Genomic DNA, 24,141 nt, shown 5'->3' on the forward strand with positions numbered 1-24,141 from the left:
ATTACTACTGGAGTGAACTACTCAAATTTATTGCTGGGAGTGTGTCACCTCTTAGAAGGCCCCATTCTAATAGTAGGTCTGTTTCTCAGGAACACTTCAGCAGTAAGTAAATCAAGAAGACTGGCTTCTGATTTAAAACACTAAACCATGGGAAAGACTTGGAAAGTTTAAAAATTAAACAACATTATTCATTTATATATTCATCTAGCATCAAGTGCCTACTATGCTCTAGGCACTATCTTATATTTTAGTAACAGGAAGACAGACAATAAAATTTAAAAGTAAAACATATGTTACATGATGATGATAAACGCTATGAAGAAAAAGTGTTGGGAGGGTATGTTAAACCACAATTTAAAATAGAGTAATCAAGGATGGTCTCACAGGAAAGTGAGAAGGCAACATGTTTTACACAGTGGCTGATCTATAGCAGAGACTCAAAACAGTTATCATTATTCTTTGTTATATACTATTTTTGCTTTCTATTGGCTGGCCGTTGTAATGGCAGCTAAAGCAGGAACTGACAGTAAAGACTCCATATTACTAAGAAATAAAAACAGAGGCTTTCTTCCCATTATCTATCCTCATATGTACCATTATGGGTCCCCAACCCTGTAAAGAATAGCTCTTATAATAACCTTGCCCCCAAATAATCTAACACAAAAGCCACAAACTCAAACGCCAGGCACGTAATGCACATGAGTACAGTAGAACATAGGTAAGAAAAATCTGATGAGGTAAAAGCATGGTGGGGACTAAGAGGATTAAAGAGTGCATGTCATGTTTAAAAGGAATAACCACTACTTAGGTTCAACTGCTGTCATGCGCAAACAAGGGTTCAGTGTCCTGTTTTCAAGAGAAAAGAGAAAACAAATACCTAAGTTTTTCTGTGAACTTTCCTCTTTCTAAAATATGGCAACCAATCCAAAAATTTTAGAACATCAGTGTGGGCCAAACAAAACAATTTTGTGGAAGAGATCTAGCTGTGGGTCTCAAGTTTAGCCCTTCTGGTCCATCTACAGGGTCAGTAGCTGATTCCTTCCAGGGCCATAAGCACCAGATGCTTGATTTGCTGGACCACACCTGTTTGTTATTACCATCCAGACTATATCTGAGCAATCATATGTTTTAATATCCAAGATCTGTGAAACATACAGTACTTAGATACGGAGCAAGCCATACCAATAAGATTCCATTAAGCCAAGATGGAGATGAGACTAGGAAGGTTATACCCAGGGAAATAATCTCTATTGCAGTGTCCCAGATAGGATCCTGGTGAGAACTCAGGTACTACTGAAATTCCACACAGATAACCATGACACATGAACAGACTTCCTACCAACAGACTGCTTGCACTGCCTTCCTTTGCCTGATTTTAACTATGCTAAAATTGGATTTTTCACATGGGGTAGTTAGTACCTCTGCCGTGATTTTTTTTCTTTTTTAGGTTTTAGATTTTTGTAATGGACAACTCATGTGTGCCCAGAAAGTTGGTTCTTAAGGTTTATCTCATAATAGGCTTTGCTGTTCACTAAAGTAGGACAGTTTTTAGAGAACACAGCTTAGGCTGTTAATTTTGATCATTTGCCTCAGGAGTACAAACACTGTGCCAGTAGAGTTGGAAGGTAGAAAGAAAAAGTCTTTTAAAGCAATGGTCCCCAAGCTTTTTAGTACCAGGGACCAGTTTCACAGAAGACAATTTTTCCATGGATGGGGTGGGGATTATGGGGATGGTTTTGGGACGTAACTGTTCCACTTAGACCATTAGGCATTAGTTAGATTTTCATAAGGCACGTATAACCTAGATCCCTCACATGCTCAGGTCACAATAGGGTTTGTGCTCCTATAAGAATCTAATGCCGCTGCTGATCTGAGGAGGCGGAGCTCAGGCAGTAATGCTTGCTCGCCTGCTGCTCACTTACTGCTGTGTGGCCCGGTTCCTAACAGGCCATGAACCATACCTGGGGGACCCCTGTTTTAAAGGATTACATAATCAGTGTTTAAAACTTAAAATATACCATCTACAAGTTTTTTACTATATTCCCCTGCAAGAGGATATCACTAAGACTTCTCCCCTGGAAGGAACCTGACTCACTACACAATTATCTAAATGATGGCATCTGTTACCTAGTTTCAGGAAGTGACAATACCCTTAATCCTCCAGAAGCAACAGGTATTCTGGTAACCCCACATCATTTTTCAAATTTTCTCTCCTAATGACAGTCCTAGAAAATCCTCCTTTGGTCAGTTCTCATGAATAAACCCTACCCTAGTAGAGCTGACTTAACTCAGAAAGCCATATACGTACCAATGAGAAGGCACTCATTAGACACGTTCCATTTTTGACCAGGTGAGTTTACTTGGCCTTCCAGGTGCTGAGCATAGCATGCCCTGTAAAGCAGATGCTTTACTAGGGTATGCTAAGTTACCAAAAATATAGGCTACCTGCATTTTTTAAACCTAGAAATAGCTGGCAAAACATAAAAATGCTTTCTTAGAACACTGGCTGGTTAGAAAGCCTAGAAAATAAGACGGTACACTCTTCCTGGAAGGTATATAATACAGACTTAAATGAACTTAAAATACTCAGCCTCTTTTATCCCTGGTTTTAAGCCTTTGATCTCTGCAGCCAGGTGATAGGACAGGGTCTCATTCTGTCACCCAGGCTGGAGTGCAGTGGCACGTTCATGGCTCACTGCAGCCTTTGACCTCCTGGGCTCAAGAGATATTCCCACCTCAGCCTCCCAAGCAGCTGAGAATACATGTTCATGCCATCATGCCCAGCTGATTTTTTATTTTTTGTAGAGATGGGATCTCCCTATATTGCTCAGGCTAGTCTCAAATTCCTGGGCTCAAGGGATTCTCCTGCCTCGGAAAGTGTTGGGATTACAGGCATGAGCCACGGCAACCAGCCTAGGTTGTCTACTCTTCTAAAATCTTACTAGGATTGCGTTGAATTACTGAATCCATGAGATAGAAATACTTCTCTCTTGTTTTCAGCTGAATTCCTGGCAAGCTAAATGTTATTTAATTTTACATTAGCCTTGCTAAAGGGAACCAAAATATACAGCCCTCTTAACCTTTATTTTTTCTAATAACTCCAAAGCAAAACTAGTCAATTTAGGGGACCCAAACATTAGAATTAGTTGGGAGATTGCTTCCTGTTGGTATACACACCTGAAGGCAGTAATATAAACAGGAAGTTCTCAACATCCTGTTACTTATGAATAATATGTAAAAAGTAATTTCTCTTTCTATGCTAGAAACTTGCCCTATAGACCTTACTATTTCATAAATATTGTGTTTCATAACACCAGTTTCATGAGAAGTTGTATGAGGAAAAGGGTGAAGAGGAATTCAGAGCGAAAAAATTTTGGAACATACTGCACAAATAAGGTTGATGACATGTAGCAGGTGATACAGCATTTAAGACATCTTTTAATTGATTTCATAAACATACTTGACTATGGAACTTTTTTTTTTGGTTTAAAGAGATGGGGTCTTGCTCTGTCACCCAGACTGTACTGTGGCGGCACAATTGTAGCTCCTGCAGTCTGGAACTCCTGAGCTCAAGTAATCCACCCAGCCTGAGTAGCTGGGGCGACAGCTACCATGCCTGGTTATGGAACCTTTTGCATAACATATTCCTATTTTATGGAATTACTATTCCAAGGAGCATATTTTGGGAAACACTGGATTACTATTTCCCATCCTCCTTTGGTTGACTCTCAGCAGACTAGGCCTTTTGTATACCACATGTTAAGAATTCTTTCTCATGGGAGGCTGAGGCAGGAGGATCACTTGAGGCCAGGAGTTGATTCAAGACCAGCCTTGGCAACATAATGAAACCTCATCCATACAAAAAAACAAAATTTTTTTTGCCGGGTTTGGTGGTGTGCACCTATAGTCCCAGCTTCTCAGGAGGCTGAGGCAGAAGGATCACTTGAGTTGAGCTCAGGAATTTGAGGCTGCAGTGAGCTATGATCATGGCACTGCACTCCAAACTGGGTGACAGAGTGAGATGATGTCTCAAGGAAAAAAAAAGTTATTTCTCTTACATTTTAGTCCCTACTATACCTCTCTGGTAGACCAACGTAACTGAAGTAAAATAAGGGGACTCGGTAATATAGACTGAGAAACTTTTACACTCAGCTGGGTTTAGCTAATAATGCTCTGGTGTTGGATATATCAAGGGTAAAATGTTACCCTCACTAGTAAACTAATTATGAAAAATGTAACTGGATCAGCTTTACAAGTGTATTATGACATTATACATCTAAAAATGTTACAACTCAGATAAGAAATTTAGTTTAAGATATGCTGGTTATTGTTAAAAATTACATTTTCACTGCAAAAGCACTAAAACATTAACAAAAAAATCTATTCATATTTATGCTACTACAAATATTTTCATTTGTCTTTACCAATAAACAGATAAAATTTTTCATAGCTTTAAAACTAGAAAAGTACTTTATATTTTTTACTTCTAGTAGATTTCATATTGTCTTCATAATTGGAATCAACTTAAATATCTAACATTATTGTAGCTATTTCACTTTAGTGAGCACACTGTAAGTTTTTTAAATGGCATTCAGACAACCTGCTTATAAAAACAGACTGTGTTTACAATTATTGGTTACCAAAATTCAGTAAGATGAGTCCAGTTTTTAATTTTTCATTTCAGATTACTTTCTATTTGGAAAATTAAGGAACATTTTCTTGATTATAAGCTCATACTTCAGAAAATCTGTAAAGAATGATATAGCATAGTTTTTTAAAAGTCTGGGATCTGAAGTCAGATTATCTGAATTAAATGTCTAACTCTACCAATAAGTAAGTTTTAAAACCTTAGGTAAATTACTTAAACTTGTCTGAGTCTGTTTCTTCATCTGTAAAATGACGATGATGACACATTAACCTCACAGGCAAATTATGAGGACTGAATGATAAAACATGTGAAGCCTTTGTCTGCCTCATAGTAATTAATAAATACTAACAATAACAATAAAAAACAAAGAAACTTTGTTTAGGGGATATTATGTGCATATTTACTTACTTTTTGATAATCACTGTTTGTAAATAACGATCCAGTAAATATTTACTGAGTGTCTTCCATGAAAAGACAGTGTTAAAGTACTAGGGATATAGAGACATAAGTCCCAGCCCTTACTTCCAAAACTTATTTCTGGAGAAGAAAACAAATTAAGCTGGCGATAGCATAGTACATGGTAATAGCTTTGATAGGGATATACACAGAGTACAAGAAAGTTGGGGCCCTTAACACTGGACAGCATGACTAATAGGTTGTCTCATGACACATATGTTGCTAACCACCACATTCTTTTTCTTCCTCTGGTTTAGACTAGAAAACAAAAGATGTCCTAGTTCCACTTGCAGGTAGGGGTAGCCATGTGACATTACTCTGGAGGTTGAAGTTCCTAAAGTGGTTTTCCTGAATATAAGGAGGTGTCCTGAATAAAAAGATGGCTTCCCTAGAAGAAAGCCCGTTTGCCCTTCTTCCCTTTTTCCTGCCTTAGTCTTTGGACTAAAGGCATAGTGGTACAGCAGGCCATCAGTGATGTGACACAACAAAAGATAACATAGCAAATAAAAAAGAGACTAGGACTCTGGTGGCATTGCAGTTATTGCAATACTCTTGAATGCCTAACTTTGGACTCTTTATTTGGTGACACAAATTCTTACTACTTTAAGCCACCAGTTGTTTCATTCTATAGTTAGGATTTTCTATTATCTGCAGATAAATGCATAGTCCTAGTAGATAAAGATTTCCGAAAATGGTAACTTCTGAGCTAGTGCAACAAAAGGAGTAGAACTTAGGCAAGTGAAGAAACTCAAGAAGAGCACTGCTGGTAAAGTGAATAGCACCTACAAAGGCCTGGAGAGGGAGGGAGCATGAAGTGTTCTACAGTAAGCACCTTCCAGTTTCTTGGATGGCTTTAGCCAGGTGATTCCAAACTTTCTCCATCTTCCACCTGCTATGTTTAAGAACTTCAATACTCTGCCCTCAGTAACTCCATATGGTGAGCATTTATTTTTAAACAGTAAGTTCTGTGATGATGAACATAAAATGCAATCCTTGACTAATGTTTAGACTTAGAAACATATATTTATGGAAATTAAGTCAATTTGATCCACATTATGAATTTACACATATAACACCTTCAACTAAAGCTGCCATGTGTGCTTATGTGCTATGCACTTTATTTACACTAATTATCTCATTTAATATATATGACAACTCAGTGGAATAGGTACTATTATCCTTCTTTATACCCACCTAAGTTAGGTTAGAATTATGGGAATTCAGAAAAGAATGGCAGGACAAGAATTCAAACTCAGTTCTGTTTCATTCTATAGCCTCTGCTCTGAGCCACTCTGCTATAATGCTAGTCAGTTCTTTTTTTTTTTTTTTTTTTAGTTTCTAGTCTATTTGTCCCACTTCACCTGCTTAAATCCTTCCTGCATTTATGCAATAAAGTTTTAGTTCCCCACGAGCACTCTGGGGATGAGAGTGGGGTGGATTGGTTATCTTTTAACAGGTGAGTATGGAAGGAAGGGGCATACTAAACTGAGTAGAGCAGGAGCAAAGGGAAGAATGGCAGAAACAGAAAAAAAAAAAAGTTCTTCCCTTCTAAAGGAATGAGTTATCTTTACTTATTGGCAAACCAGGAGTAACTCCCAAAAATATTTCCAAATATTTTATAAGTGTATGATCTCTAAAAGGTATAAATTTAAGGTGGCAAAACTTCTATTTTAAACCGCAATATGTTTAATGATTGATTCATTAGTTTATATTCATTCATACATTCAACAAATATTGATCACGTTCATGTGCCTCTGGGTATATTCCAATGCATATGTTCCTATACTCAAGAAGCCAAGACCAAATAAAAATGCCAATTATAACTACCATAAAGGTTATTGTATCACACAAATAAGGGTAAGTACAGGATATAATGGAACAGAAAATATAAAATTCAGACCTGAGAAATCATAGAAGGCTTTCCAGAGGGGTTGATATCTAAGACGAATCCTAAACTATAAGTACGTGTTACGAACAAAGAAGGAACAGTCTAGAATAGAGTTTCTTAACCTCAGCACTCTGACCTTTTGGGCTAAGTCTGTTATGGGGGCGGGGGACATCCTGTTTTGGAGGATGCTGAAACAGCATCCTTGGCCTCTTCCCATCTGATACCAGTAGAACTCACCAAGTGTGAAAACCCAAAATGTCTCCATATATTGTCAAATGTCCCCTAGGGGCGTGGAGGGCAAATATTGCCTCTGGTTGAGAAGCACTGTTCGAGATCTCTGTTGTCCAAATCATTACCACTAGCCACATGTGGCTATTTAACTTCAAATTCATTAAAATTAAACAAAATTAAAAGTTCAATTCCTCAGTCACACTAACCACATTTCAAGTATTCAGTAGCCACACATGGCTACTGATTACCATATTGAATAGTGCATATATGATATAAAACATTTCTACCACCACAGAAAGTTCCATGGATAATGCTCTTACAGATTGAGGGAGTAAATATTGTCTTCTATTCCACAGTTTGCTGATAGGCTGTGGGGACAGTGGAGAAAGATGAGGTTGGACAAAAAAGGTAAGGTCTGAGTATGAAGAATCTTGCACACCATAAGGCAGAACAATGGGGAGCCAATGAAAGGTTTTAAGCAAAGGTGTGAAATAAACAGAACTTTATAAAGACGACTATGATGATAGTGTGGAGAACGAATGTGGAAAGACTAGAAGCAGAAAAAGAGTTGCAGTATCTCAAATAATTATGATCTGGATTAATGCAGTAGCAGTAGGAATACACAAAAATAGAGCAACCAAGGAGTCAGAACTGATAGGATCTGGTGACTGACTAGTTGTAAAGCAGGCTGAGGAAGAGTCAAGACTGACCTCTAGGTTTTTAGGTTACATGAGTGAGTACCATTCACTAAGATAGTATGATAGGATAATGACCCCAGAAATGTTCATGTCTTAATCTTTGAAGCCCTGGAAATTTGCATGGCATGGGACCAAATCACGGACCTTAAGATGGGGAGATTATCTTGGCTTCCCTGAGTAGGATCAATGTATACTCAGGTATCCTGATAAGAGCGAGGCTGAAAGAGATTTGACTACAAAAAAGAGCCCTGTCAGAATGATGCAATGTAAAAAGGCTCAAGCAGCCATTAATGGCTTTGAAGATGCAGCTACTGGAAGCTAAAAAAGGCAAGGAAACATATTCTTCCCTAGGGTCTCCAGAAAAAAAACAAAACAAAACAAAACAAAAAACCCATGGCACTGCTAACAACTTAGTTTTATCCCCATGAAACCCATGTCAGACTGCTGGCACACAGAAGTCTAAAATAATCAATTTGTGTTATTTTATGCAACCTCTAAATGTATGTTAATTTGTTATAGCAGCAATAGGAGACTAATACAGATAGTTATAGAAGTGGGGGTATGATACGAGTTTGGCTCTGGAAAAGTTGAGTTTGAAGTACCTATGTGACATCCAGGTAAAACTGATCAGCTGATAAAGAGTTGGATTATATGGGCCTAGAGCTTAGGATGGGGACATATAATTAGGAGTCACTGGTATAATGAGACTAATTGAAACCATCAAAGTAGATGAGATTATTTTGGACAAATATAGACAAAATGCAAAGCAACAGATACCCTTGAAGGGTGTGAGAAGGAACGGCCTAAAATGTAACAGGAAAACCAGGATAGTGTGACATCTTAAGGAATTTTAAAAATGAGAATGTACCAAACTGGGGGGATGAGGGGGTAGTGTGTGTATGGAAATGGTCAACAGAATGAACTGAAAAAAGGCTGTCATTTGGAACTGATATTACCTATTATATTCAGCAGTGAGGGGTCATGGTATCCTTTATAAAAGTTTCAGAGGAGTGGTATTAAAGATTTTTGTTACTGGGGTTCAAAACTGAATGGAAGGTGAGGCATGAGACTAATTCAATCAACACTTTGACTAAACTTTGACTTTCTTCTTTCAAAAGGAAGAAGATACAGTGGTAGCTAGAGGACAGGTTGTGGGTTTCAAGAAGGATTTCTTTTTTAAATATGGGGGTAAAATTAAGCATTTAACTATTCATGAGAATAGGCTAGTAAAAAATAAGAAAATAAAGAAGTAGGAGAAAGAGAATGAATCATAACATGCATTCTGAGATAGGAATGGATGAGACCTAGAGGGTAGGCAGAGAGAGATCAGCATTCAGACAGGCAGAAGGACAACTCTTCTGTTGAGAGATAAGGGAAAGAAGACAAGAACAGGTATAGAATTGAGCAAGTATTAAGTTAGGGACAAGAAATGTATTAATTTGGTGGAGTACCACAAGGCAACTTCCTATTTTCTCAGAGAAGTAGAAGGCAAGATCATTTACCGGCAGCAAGAAAAGAAGAGGTGAGTTTAGTAGCTTGAGCTAAAGACGTCTGAAACAGGTTTAGTGGAGAATAGTGGAAAATAAATCACTAAAGAAACAGAGGGTGTGAAGGGGCCTATATATTTTATTGAATCCTTAAAATAGCTGTTAATAGACTTCTGCATGTGGCCGCAGTGGAGTACCTGATACTGCAGCAACTCTCCCAGCACCACCATCTCAAAACATGAACAAAATATCAGAAACAAGTGTTTTCAGAAATTGGACAACAAAAAGCATAGACTGTTAGACCTGAAAAAGAAAAAAACAAATGAGACGATTCTATCTGAAGACAACTTGACTGTCGTGCAGAAAGAAGCAACTTAAGCAAAGCAAGGCAGTACTGCAGAGCTAAAGAGAAGGAGGTTAGTGTTCGAGGTGGCAAAGAATCATATGGAAGAAAAATAAAGAAACAGCTTCAAAATTTACACAAATCCCTATGTAGATTTGGAATTTGGAATCTACAGCTGAAAACTAAACTGTATATATGTAGATAAAAACTCCAAAAGGCTGGGCAAAGAGCTACCAGGGAGCTATAAGTGGCTGACACATGTTCCAGTTCTGCTGAAACAAACTTCAATACACTTTAAAGGAAGAGAAGAACAAACTTCAATACACTTCAAAGGAAGAGAAGAAAACTCAAATGCTCAAAAACCATAAAAATCAGTGTTCAGCACTAAATTAAAAAGTATTACATATGCAAAGAAGCAGAAAATTATGACCTGTAATTGCAACGAAAATCAGTAAATAAAATGGACCACAGGCCGGACACAGTGGCTTACGCCTGTAATCCCAACAGTTTGGGAAGCCACGGCATGTGGATCAGATGAGGTCAGGAGTTCGAGACCAGCCTGGCCAACATGGTGAAACCCTGTCTCTACTAAAACTACAAAAAATTAGCTGGGTGTAGTGGCGGATACCTGTAATCCCAGCTACTCCAGAAGTTGAGGCAGGAGAATCGCTTGAACCCAGGCAGCAGAGGTTGCAGTGAGCTGTGGTTCTGAAATGCATTGCAGCCCGGGCAACAAGAGTGAAACTCCATCTCAAAAAAAAAAGGGACCACAAAAATGATAGAGATAATACAATTAGCAATCAAGGAATTTAAGACAGGTATTTAAGACAGAAACAAAATGATAAGATGATAGAGAAAATGATAAACAAATGATAGAGACACTACAATTAGCAGTCAAGGAATTTAGGACAGGTATTTAAGACAGAAACAAAATGGAGGATATAAAAACTTCTATAAAAAAGTGGAATTTCAGGCCAGGAGTGAAGGCTCACACCTGTAATCCCAGCACTTTGGGAGGCTGAGGTGGGTGGATCACCTGAGGTCACGAGTCCGAGACCAGTCTGGCCAACATGGTGAAACCCCGTCTCTACTAAAAATACAAAAATAAGCCGGGTATGGTGGTGAGCGCCTATAATCCCAGCTACTTGGGAGGCTGAGGCAGGAGAATCACTTGAATTCAAGAGGCGGAGGTTGCAGTGAGCTGAGATTGTGCCACTGCACTCCAGCCTGGGCAACAAATGTGAAACTCTGTCTCAAAAAAAACCCAAAAAGTTGAATTTCTAGAACTGAAAAAAATATAAGATCTAGAAGAGAAAATTTATTAGATGGGATTTATAGCAGATTAGATAGTTCAGGGGAAAAGAATAAGAAAAGTGATAATAGAGAAACAAACTATTAGTAAGTATAGAAAAATTGTTGGATAAAAATCAGCATGTGGCTGGGCACGGTTGCTCACACCTGTAATCCCATCTCAAAGCACTTTGGGAGGCGAAGGTAGGCAGACCATGAGGTCAAGAGATCGAGACCATCCTGGCCAACATGGTGAAACCCTGTCTCTACTAAAAATACAAAAATTAGTTGGACACGGCGGTGCATGCCTGTAGTCCCAGCTACTCGGGAGGCTGAGGAAGGAGAATCGCTTGAACCTGGGAGACGGAAGTTGCAGTGAGCCGAGATTGCACCACTGCACTAAAGCCTGGTTGACAGAGCCAGACTCCATCTAAGAAAAAAAAAAAAAAATCAGCAAGTAACTATGATTTAAAAAAAAAAACTCTTAGCAAAACAGAAACAGAAAGTAACATGTTTAACCTGATGAAGAGCGTCCATGAACAAGCTAACGTTAACTTCATATTGTATGGTGAATGAATCACTGTTTTTTCCTTAAGATCCGGAACAAGGCAAGGAAATTCACTCTCACATTTCTATTAGCCTATCTCCCAGAGGTCCTAGCAGTACAATAAGGTGAGAAAAAGAAATTGGCATATAAATTAACAAGAAATTAAAATTCTTTTTATTCATAGATAATATGATTGAGTGGGTAGAAAATCCTAAAGACTACATAAAAGCTACTAGATTTAATAGGTGAATGTAGCAAGTTTGCAGGTTACAAGATCACTATAACTATTAGCAATAAAACAATGGATAACAAAAATTTTTAAATGCCATACTCAGTAGCATCTAAAAACTTTTAGTTTTAATAAAATGTGTACAAAACCTATACACAGAAAATAACAAAACACGCTGAAAGATATTATAGAAGAACCAACTGAAATGGAGATACACCAAGCTCATGAATTAAAATTTGTTAATAAGACATCAGTTGTGTCCAAATTGATCTATAAATTTGATGTAATCCCAATAAAAATCCAAGTAGAACTTTTTTTAAAAATAAAAATTGACAAAGTAACTCTGAAATTTGTATGGAAATGCCAAAAAATATATGAACCATTTATATTATCTGATATCAAGACTTTCTATAAAGCACAGTAAACAAGACAGTGTAGTGATGTCATAAAGGCAGACACAGCAATCAATGGAAAATAAGAGTCTAGAAAAAGACCCACATATAATGATTTTTGATATAGGAGGTGACTGGGGAGGGGCAGACTTTTCAATAAATGGTACTGGACAACTGGATATCCATCCATATTGTAAAAAATAAACCTTGAAGTTCAACTTAAAGCAAACACAAATTTAACACAAAATGGTTCAAACATCTAAAAGAAAAACACTACAACTATAAAACTTCTAGAAGAAAACCTAATAAAATCTTTATGAGAAGATTGAGATACCTGGAAAAGGAAGTAAAGAGGCTGGCCAATCCTCCCTACAAACAACTATAAAATGACACAAAATGGTCAGAAACTAGGCTCTGGAAACCAACTACAGGCAAACAACATATTGGGAAGTGTTTAGTCATTAGTGACTACTGAACTTTAGGTAGTAGTAACTATGAGAGTCTATTATTCTTGCTTATGGCTGCTACCATGACCTATCCCACATGGTTAAAATAGTAGTGTTGCTAGGATGAGGCAGCCTGTGTTTAAACACGCAAAGAAAAACACAATGACAAAGAGTCAGACAACAAGAAATCTTAATAGAGAAACTAGAGCACAGATAAAGATAATCAGAGAAAAAAGTAAATAGAGCTTCAGAGAGAAGAGAATAATAACATCAATCATTTCAACATATGTGAAATGGGCATTTTAGAAGGGGAGGAGAGAATCAAGGGACTGAAAAAGTATTTGGAAAGATAATGGCTGAAAACATCCCAAACCTAACTAATCTATGTGAGCTCAACAAAGCCCAAGTAGGACAAACATAAAGTGATCCACTATATACATAGTCAAACTGTTAAAAGTCAGAGAGAAAGGAGAAGTGAATGAGTGACAGAATCAATCTAGGATAAATCTTAATACCAACAAAAGAAAACTTACGTACAGGAAGACATTAATATAATTAATGGCTGATGTCCAAAACGTAATGGATTAACATATTCAAAACAATGAAAGAAAAAACAAGCAAACAAAACTGTAAATCAGACATTCTATTTCCAGCAAAACCATCTTTTAAAGCAGAAGGCAAAATAAAGACATTCATAGATAAACACAGACTGAGAAAATTCATTACACACAAACCTGTGGTATAATAAATACTAGAAGAACTGCTTTAGACTGAAAGGAATCATCCTTGATTCCTCTGTTTCCCCTCCACATTGAATCTATCAGCAAGCAAGGCCTACTAGTTTTATATCCAAAAATGCCTTAAATCCATCTACTTAAAAAAAAAAATCTTCCATTGCCATCATCTGAGCAAGAGCCTTGAATTATCTACTGGACTTCTGCAATAGCCTAACTAATTTTCCTGCTTTTACTCATATCCCCCTACAATCCACTGTTCCAACAACAGCCAGGGTATTAAAAAAAAAAAAAAACAGATTGCACTATTCTCTGCATAAAATCCTCTAATCAGCTTTCATGCACTTAGGATACTACTTGCCATGACTAAATATGTAATACATGAACTACTTCCTGCTTGAACTTTTCTATCATTCTCTACTTCCTTCCGTAAGTTCCAGCACACTGGGATCCTGTATTCTTCAAATACCGCAAACTCATTCCCAGCTTCAGATTTTTTGTACCTACTGTTCCTTCTACCTCATGTGTGTCACCAGGAGATCATGACTCAAGGCTGGCTTCTTATTACTCAGGTCGGCACTCAAATGTCATCTCCTCAGAGAAGATTCTCAGAGAAGCTTTTCCTGGCCACCCTATCTAAGGTTACCCTACCCACCATCACTTGCCTCCCTTTCCCTTTTAAAAATTGTGGAGTATCATTTATCGTTATCTGAATTGTAATGCTTAATTATTTAGTCGCTTGTTTAATGTCTACCTCACCCAATAAAATAAAAGGATCATGAGAGGAGAGATCTTAGTATCTTGTTCATCACTGTATGTCCAGGACCTAACACAGTATTTTTTAATTACTGAGTAAAAATTTACATATATTCTAAAACTTAGACTAAAATGTAAACATTTCTGAACTCTTAAAAGACTTTAAAAAGAACTTTGTTCTTATTTAGTATTTTATAAGTGTCATATTTTATAATTTATACCAGTCTTCTGCCTCTTCTTAATGAAGAGAAAAAAGTGAGTGATCCTCCAAAGTTATCTCAAGTATTGCAAAGAGAGCGGGTGGCCATATATAGACAAGAACTGTGTCTGTCTTGCTTACCACTGTACTCTCGTACCAAGAACAGGGTCTAGTATATGATAAACATGAAATAATTACAGAATGACACATTAACAATGAGACTCTTAAGAGTTGGAAGACAGAGGAAATGCTCTGGGGGTTGGTGGCAATGTATTACTCCCTCCACTCCCAGTCACCACTTTTCTAGGTCTTAAGAGTAGTCTTGAATATATCTCTCTATAACAGACTAAATTTCTTAAGGGCATGGAATATGTCTTTTCTGTTTTGTATTCCTTATGAGTAAAACTGGCAGACAGAAGATGTCCAATAATTTTAATAATTTTTTGAATGAAATGCAAGAGCATTGGTGTCTTCATTTGTAAAAGGGAGGTAACAAGATTACCTACTTCAGAGGATTATTATAAGACAAAAAAAAACTCGAAAACCAAAAAACTACACACACACACACACACACACACACACACACACACACACAAACAAAAAGAAGAGTAAGTGAAAGGAAAAAGAAAAACACCTCCACAAAGTCCTCTTTTAGCTAGCTATTAGGTTAGAAAAGTGTAAGAGAACTGATTAAATTTCCTCTTCTCCTATAAACTATTCCTATGTATTCAGCTACCTATAGGATAATAAGCTAATAATAATATAAGCTAATAAGACATCATACTATTTCAGCACCAGACACTGTAACAGACCACCACCACCACCACCAACAACATAGTCAGGTTAGCTTATAAGCAAGACCCAAACTTGGATAAGAGAACTTCCCAAGTCACAAGTGGGGAAAGAGAACTAACTATACTGACAATTTGGGGAATCTAACAGTATAGAGCCTTCGTGTGTTCTAAAGCCTAGAGGCTATCCTTTTGGTAGAGATTTTATGAAAGAAATCAGCAGTATTCCAGATGTCCCAGTAGCTGCAATGCTCCTTCCCTCACACGTTTAAAAGAAGACCTATGAAACTACTACTATACTAACACAATCTAAATTTAAACTATTATTGTGGCTTTAAATCTTAAAAGCTGGCAACCCCACAAAAACTAATCCACTAAGCATCTTAAAAGCTGTTTTTGAAAACAAATTTTTACAGTTCTATTAAGTAGAATCTAAACTTAAACTATTATTATGGCTTAATTCCTACAGGCTGCCAACCAAAACATGAAAAACACACTATCTCAACAAAACTAACCCATTAAACATCTTCAAAAACTTTTCTCTAAACAAATTCTTAGAGTTATTAGAATAGAAAAATAAATATCCAATTTAATTGTTCGTTTAAGCAGTCTTTCAGTAAGAGCCAGTTAAGATTCAAAAACATGTAATTACCTCAGATTGTGATTTTATTATTGATGAGATAGAGGAAAGTATCTAGGTAGCTTATAAACAATTCACCCGAGGGGGCTGTAATTAAAATATCAAATTTTATTCACTGGAGTTAGATTATATTTAAAATCAATATTTACTTGAAAACTGTATATTTTATATCATCATAAAAACCTTATTGCAAAAGGATTTTAAGATTAGTTATTTCACTTACCAAAATGCAGTCCACTTTAGATTGTACAGTTTTGCTAAAAGAAAGAGAAAGTTAGGTTAGTAAAATGAAAAGTTTATTAACTATCTGCAATATTCTCAAAAAGATGTGGTAATTTAGTCTTCCTTACTAAGAAAAAAATAAATATCAGCTTCCTATTAAGATTAGGGATTGTAGCCTAAATCTGTGTTTTTCACAAAGCAAAACAAAAATCTATTTCCCATTTACTGTACCAAATTTAATCTTAAAGCATGGTCAAAACATTTCCTAAGTTTATTTTGAATAAACAATTAAATTTTTAACAGTGTATAAGTGCAGATTTATTACTATACTTACAAGTATGGCACAGAGCTTACAATAATTATGATTTTTACTGTCTGCCTGCCACTCTGGACAATAATTTGCTTAGCACTTAGAAGTCATAACGATGTACTACAATCTGTAGCTTGTAAGATTTGATACATAAAAGATTCTGTTCCCTCCTCTCTCTGTCTACACACACACACACACACACACACACACACCAGTAACAAGAATCCCTAGACATAAAAGCAATAATAAAAGATTAACTAATATAGTAATAAATTGGGAGGGCAGAAAAATACACTTAGAAATAAATAATACAATAAAGCCACTATACATCAATTTAACTGAACTACTGAATATAAGTGAACTGTTAATATATAACACAAATGAAGCCAGTATAAAATAATTTAAACAACTATCCTTTGGATTTTGTTGTAACACATAGGAAAGTGAAAATGCAAAGGAATCGTGCAAAATGTTCAGGAACAGTTTACACACAATCTTTAAAAGATGTTAAAACCAAATTGTCTTCTGTAAAAATTTATAAAGCCAAATATATGTAAACCAAAATTGGTTATTTGCCTTTGTATGTAGCCATACAGCTAAGCTATAATATAAAAAAATTAGTATTTAAATCTCATTTAACACAATCATTAATAACAAAATTTTATACCTGTACCCAGATTTCAAATTTCATTTTCTAAACAATAAAACATGACTGGATTCAGTTTAACTGCAAAGTTCAGAACGACTAAAAAGAGCAAAAAAAAGTAAAGGATAACTGTAGGTTAAGAGGGACTGAAATCCCCTTCCCACAGTCCTACAAAAGATTTTTAGGTTTTAAAATCTCCTTGTATAGCTTATAATTCATTGGCACCTAACTTGTGCTATTTTTTCTCTCTTCTCAATAACTCCCAGTTTCCTCTGAGATCTGAGAGTAATCTATATATTAAGAATTGCTGCTAAAAAGGTAATATATCCAGGATCCAACCATCTCTCATCACCTTGGTCTAAACAGTCATTACTGGCCAGGCGTGGTGGCTCATGCCTGTAATCCCAGCACTTTGGGAGGCAGAGGCAGGTGGATTGCCTTAGCTCAGGAGTTCGAGACCAGCTTGGGCAACACGGTAAAACCCCATATCTACTAAAATACAAAAAAAAAAAAAAAAAAAAAAGCCGAGCATGGTGGCTTACACCTGTAGTCCCAGCTACTTGGGAGGCTGAGGCAGGAGAATTGCTTGAACCTGGGAGGCAGTGGTTGCAGTGAGCTGAGATTGTGCCACTGTACTCCAGCCTGGGCAACAGAGCGAGACTCCGTCTCCAAAAAAAATAAAACAAAATAAAGAGTAATTATTTCTTGTCTAAGGTGTTACAATAACCTTTTAACTGGTTTCTCTGTTTCTATCTTTGCCCTATCACCAACCACCACACCCTGTGGGCTACTCCCAACAAAGTGGCCAGAGTGATTATTTTTGAAGATGACATTAGTCCTTTGCTCCAAAGTCTTTACCATGGCCATAAAAACCCAGTATGACCCAATCCTCTGCCATCTTTCTGATCTAATCTCATACTAGTCTATTCTTCATTCATTCAGCTCTAGCCAGGCAGCCTCCGTGATAGCTCCGCGGCAGGAGTGGGCCCTGCACTGGCTTGCTCTGTCAGCTTCTAGGACTTTTCTCCCATATAACTTATCCCTTTACTTTCTTTGTTACTTGCTCCATGTTATCTTCAACAGACAGTTCTTCCCTGACTTCCCCATATAAAATACTCCCAGTCACTCTCTATAGCTCTCATCCTGCTTTATTCTTCATCATTGCACTTATCACTAGTGATGTTATAATTTTATTAATTTGTTTACCAGCTATCTTCCTTGACTAGAATTTAAGCTTCATGATAGCAGGCTTTGTGTTTTGCTCATTGCTGTATCATCTGGTATATGTAAGGAGTTCAATAAAATCTGTTGAATGAATAAATGAAAAAAAAAATTTCAGTCCCCCAGATGAAGAAAAAGTCCTTGGAAAGACTGGGACCACTTAAGAATGAGTTTTTATATAAATCAGTATGAAAATGAAATGTTTATTTTATAACATATAGATCTCAATATATTTTCATTCTACCAGTAACTGACTACTCTATGGGATTATCTAAGGAGGATGGTTCTATCCACCTATCACAAACAACTTGGTAAACCTCTAAAAAATATATGTAAATGATAGCCTTTTAAAGCAGGGGTCCCCAACTCTCATCCCTGTTAGGAACGGGGCCACACAGCAGGAGGTGAGCAACCAAGCGCATTACTGCCTGAGCTCTGCCTCCTGTCACATCAGTGGCAACATTAGATTCTCATAGGAGCCTGTGAACCCTATTGTGAACTGTGCATGTGAGGGATCAAGGTTGCATGGTCCTTATGAGAATCTAATGCCTGATGATCTGTCACTGTCTCCCATTGCTCCCAGAAGAGACCACTATCTAGTTGCAGAAAAACAAGCAGGCTCCCACTGATTCTACATTATGGTGAGTTATATAATTATTTCATTATATATTACAATGTAATAATAACATAAATAAACTGTACTATAAATGTAATGAGCTTGAATCATCCCCAAACCATCTCCCCCACCCCTCCATCTGTGGGAAAATTTTTTGTCTTCCATGAATTTGGTCCCTGGTGCCAAAATGGTTGGGGACTGCTGTTTAAAAGGACAGAGTTATAAAGAAAATTGAAAGCCCTTCTGGTAGATGAGGGCCCTGGAATCACTTAACTTAGCCCCTTGATTATTTTTACTTTATACTTAAACATAATAGAACAATATAGATGAATTTTAAGTTCCCCTTTTCTTCTGCCTAGCCTTATACCCCTCCCTACCTTCTCAAAGGCAACTATCATTAATCCAATATGTAAACTTTCCAGTTGTTACTTCAAGTTGTTACTTGTATTAAACAAAAATCTATAAGCAACATACACTGTTCTGTGAAGCTTTTAAATGTTTATGTAAATTCCATCACACTGTACTTTTCTACAATTTTTTTAAATTCAACATTGTTTTTGAGATCCATCCATGTTGATACACTTAGATGAAATTCATTCATTTTAACTACTAAAAATTATCCCATTGAATGAATAATCAAATTTATTCATCTATTCCTCTACTGAAAGGTAATTATGTAGCTTCCAGTTTTTCTACAAACGATACTGCCATAAGTGTCTTTGTATATGTCTCTTGGCATATACCTGTAAGAATTTCTCAGCTTTAAATCTAGAAGTCAATTTTCTAGGGCTTATAAATGATTTTTTTCTATTTTATTTTATATTAACAAATTTCTCTCAAACACTTGTATCCATTTATACTTCCATTAGCAGTATATGATAGTTCCTATTTTCTTATTACCTTGCATATATGCCATTTATACATGATATAGGTAATACATACATACTAAAAAGTTACTATTCCAATGGGCATGAAATTGTATTTTTTTAAAAAATTGTCTTTTCCTCAATTACTAGCAATGTTGTGTGCCTTTTTACCTGCCTGTTAGACATAGGGATTTTCTCCCCTATGAATTGTTTGTTCCTATCCTTTGCATATTTTTAAGCGGAGCTATTTCTTATTACATTATAGAAGCTTTATATATTCTGGATACTAATTCTATTATACATATTTAACTTTGTTAATAACTTTTATTAAAGTTAACATTTTTGATCTAGTCAATTTTTTTCCTTGATGAGTTATTTTTATGTCTTATTTAAGAAATCCTATCTAGCTAAGGTTAAAAGCAGTCTATATTTTATTCTAAAAGTTTTGAAGTTAGCTTTTCTCATTTTGATCTTTAATCGGAATTTATTCTTGTATATGGTATAGTGTAATATACAGTATATACTATTTCCATCTGGGAGCCCATTCACTATTTTATTATACTAAATTTCTGTACATGCTTGAATCTTTTTCTGGGCCTTTTCTGTTTTATTATTAATCTACTCACCTATCCCTAAGTTAACACCACACTTCAATTTTATTACTGCTATAAAATTTAGGTCTATTTATTTGATTGCATGACCCCCCTTGTTCATTTCCAAAACAGTCTTGACAATTCTTGGACCTTTGTTTTTCCAGGTGAATTTTTCAATCGGGTTTTCTAATTTCACAACAGTCCTCCTAAACTTTATGTAGGACTTTATTTTTGGACTGTATTAATGTTATAGGTTGAATGGGAGAAGATGACTGATAATTTGCATTTTTTTAATCTGTCCTTAAAATGTCATTTCCTTTCTGAATAAATCTTTTGTTAGAAAGAGTACAAGGCAACTTACAGATGGTATTGTGAATTTTATCTGTGTGTTGATGTTCAGGCAAACTATTGGTTTTCTATGTTGACCTTATCTCCAGCAACCTTCATGAACTCTTATTAGTTCTAACAGCATGTAGTTGTTTTTTTTTTTTTGAGACAGAGTTTTGCTTTTGTTGCCCAGGCTGGAATGCAGTATGCCATCGCGGCTCACCGCAACCTCCACCTCCCAGGTTCAAGTGATTGTCCTGCCTCAGCCTCCTGAGTAGCTGGGATTAGAGGCATGTGCCACCACACCCGGCTAATTTTTTTTTTTTTTTTTTTTTTTAAGTAGAGACGGAGTTTCTCCATGTTGGTCAGGCTGGTCTCAAACTCCCAGCCTCACATGATCCACCTGCCTTGGCCTCCCAAAGTGCTGGGATTACAGGTGTGAGCCACTGTGCCTGGACAGTTCTAATAGTATGTAGATTCTCTTGTAGATAATCATTTCATTTATAATTAATATTTTTCTTCCTTTCCAATCTTTATGTCTCTTTCTCCCTTCTTTTTCTTATCTAATTACTTTGGCTAAAATCTCCAATATAATAAAGAGTAGCAGTGATAGAAGATATCCTTGTTTTGTTTCCGCATTAAAGAATTTACTTCTAAACTTTCTGTAATCAAGAATAATTCTGGTAACATCTGTTTTGGTAAATGTTCTCTACCAATTTAAGGCACTTTTCTTTTAGTCCTACTAGTATGATAGTTAAGGCTTTTGTTCTTCTGTTCTCTCTGCCAAGGAACACTCTTCAAAAGTGCTATCTGCCTGGCTTGCTCCCTTACTTTTCTGTGCTCAGTGGTTCAAACGTTATCTCCTTAGAAACCTTCCCTGACTATCTTGTCATTCACGTTGCTTTATTTATCTTTATTATAATTACTGCCACTGGCATTTATCTGTTTGTCCAACATCCCCACTAGCTTATAAAGACAGAAGTTGGTATGATTTGCTTACTACTATATCCCCAACGCAAGGAACAGTACCTGGCAAAGAGGTTTATCTATGTATCTTTTTAAAAAACTAGCTTTGAGTTTCCTTGATCGAGCTTTTTTGACATCTCATCAGTTTTTATTTTTTGTTTTTCTTCTGCATTATTTGTATTTATGCTGTTAAAGTTGAATACAAAACACATTTTCCTCTTAGTTCTTTGTTTTTAATAAGCACACACAAGAAAGACTTTATCTTTCTATTCCTGAAAAATTTCCATTAACTGGAACCTACAAATTTTGCTACGTAGTATTTTGTTATTTAATTTTAAATATTTTGTAACTTAGTATTTGATGTCCATGTATATGTATGTATTTTATTTTTAAATTATCTACTACTCACCAATTATTTTTTCACTTCAGCCAGGGAATATGGTTTTCATGATGAAAACTTCCTTTGGGACCCAAGTCACAGTCATATTTTTTAAGAATCTATGTATCCTTTAAATAAACCTATATTCTCTATTTATCTGCTAGAGGGATTGCCATATAGATCTATATTTAATCAAGTTTATTAATTATGCTGTTTAAATAATTTGTTGCCATTTTATCTACCAGTTTCTGACATATGTTAAATATCCAACTACAACTGGACATTTATTAATTTCTCTTTGGAACTGTCAATTTTTGCCTTCTTAACTCTAAGACTATACTGCTAAGACTACATTCTATATAAATAAGACTATAACTTTTACATTTTCTTGGTAGTATATTCCTTTAATCATGATCTAGTGTCCTTTAAACTCAGTAATGCCATTTTGTCTTAAGCTCTACTCTGCTGCATATTAATTTTGTTAAACCATCTTTCTTTTTGTTTTCTGGTTTTTACTACTGATGAGAAGTTTGTGGTCAGTCTCCCTTTCTTTGTGTAATTTATGCTTTTTAATTTAATCATGAGTTCATTTTAAGTGAGGATATTTTCTCCATGGAAGTCCTGTATACCTGGATTGGCATTAATTTCTCTCGTGATTTGAAATTTTTTAATTATGAACTTATCTTCACAAAGATTATTTTTCAGAGGAGTCTCATATCCTGTGGGTTACAGAAGCAGTTTCACATTTGTCTCTGCTGAATTTCTAAGGGTTTAATGGTTCCAGACCAATTTGTATACGGATTTATTGATTTAGAGTCCTTGTACCAGAAGGAAACTGTTATATCAAATGAAACTCCACATTCATCTATAAAACAGGATTAAGGCTCTGGTTCTCATATTTTACCCTTCTACATGCCCTGAGCAAACAGCAAGCTTACCTGAAACTTCCTGGGTCTGTCTGTGGGTTCCCTGTTTTAGTCCCATTTCACAGGTAAGGAAAATCTCTCTTCAGGTTCTATGCTTTAGTTCATCAGTTCCAACTACTTTGTGAGGGCACAGAGTATGTGGCCTAGACTTTCCTATGAACATTAAGACATCAATCCCCAGCATTTAAGGTCTGTATGAGGACATGAAAACCACTATGGGTCATTTAGAAATTAGTTCCTGCTTACGACCTTTCTTAAGTAAGCTCCCCTGACTCCTTGTTACTAGCACCTATTAATTTAATTTCTCTTTCTTGATTTGAAGCTTTTATATATGTATATAACCTTTCTGTATATATCTTATCAAAAGTTTATGTCTGGAGTGTGGGGTGAAAATCCTGCCACAAGAGCTCAACTATACTGTCTAGGAGTCTTTTATTATATGGGTGTATACATATACTATATGTATACATATGAACTGTATACATGTGTGTATGTGTATATATGTATAATATACACACATATCTATACATATATGTGTGTATAATAAACACACCATAGTTTTATACCAGTGTTAATGGAATATTTTTGAAAACTTCCCCCAAATTCCACCACTACAACCAATAAACTCTTTCCTTCTTTCCCATATTCTCTCCTGTATGTATTCATGAACATATCTAATTTTTAACACAGCTATAATCAAAGCAGGGTATTATTTAAATTTACCAAAATCATGTTCTACTAAGAGTCTTCAAATTTTTAATGTAATGTATTTTTTGTAATATTCCACTTAGTGGATGTTTCAGTTTCCTGAACTATCACCTGAATATACTTTGATTGTTTCAATTAAAATAATGCTTCAGTGTTCTGCTTCAGATAACGACAAGTTAACATATATTAAAATAAACTTGCTACACATAGCAATTATACATTCTGGACAAAATATAAAAACAAACATTAAATCAAAAGAGTAATCAAAAGCAGGAAGCAACTGGAAGGAAGTTAGCCTTAAATGAGAAAACTGTACTGGTAGAATTTTTTTTTTTTTTTTTTTTTAGATGGAGTCTTGCTCTGTCACCCAGGCTGGAGGGCAGAGGCACGATCTCAGCTTACTGCAACCTCCGCCTCCTGGGTTCAAGTGATTCTCCTGCCTCGGCCTCCTGAGTAGCTGGGATTACAGGCGCATGTTGCCACATCTGGCTAATTTTTCGTATTTAAGTAGAGATGGGGTTTCACTGTGTTGCCCAGGCTGGTCTAGAACTCCTGAGCTCAAGCAATCCACCTGCCTCGGCCTCCC

The 24,141-nt window shown here is 36.1% G+C and overlaps 1 protein-coding gene across 3 annotated transcripts in view; it reads right to left on the reverse strand.

The window, feature by feature from the left end:
* The window catches only part of RFX7 (regulatory factor X7), a 151,142-nt gene that overhangs the window by 69,019 nt on the left and 57,982 nt on the right, over positions 1-24,141 (reverse strand). For 2 of the 3 annotated variants that reach the window (XM_063794976.1, XM_054667560.2), the window contains exon 3: positions 15,999-16,032. The exons of the other annotated variant lie outside the window; for it this stretch is intronic. In XM_063794976.1, coding sequence (XP_063651046.1) covers positions 15,999-16,032 — 34 coding nt within the window. The remainder of the gene's footprint in view (positions 1-15,998; positions 16,033-24,141) is intronic. 3 annotated transcript variants of the gene reach the window in all.

The sequence above is a fragment of the Pan troglodytes genome, chromosome 16 (assembly GCF_028858775.2).
Source record: "Pan troglodytes isolate AG18354 chromosome 16, NHGRI_mPanTro3-v2.0_pri, whole genome shotgun sequence".
Classification (NCBI taxonomy): domain Eukaryota; kingdom Metazoa; phylum Chordata; class Mammalia; order Primates; family Hominidae; genus Pan; species Pan troglodytes.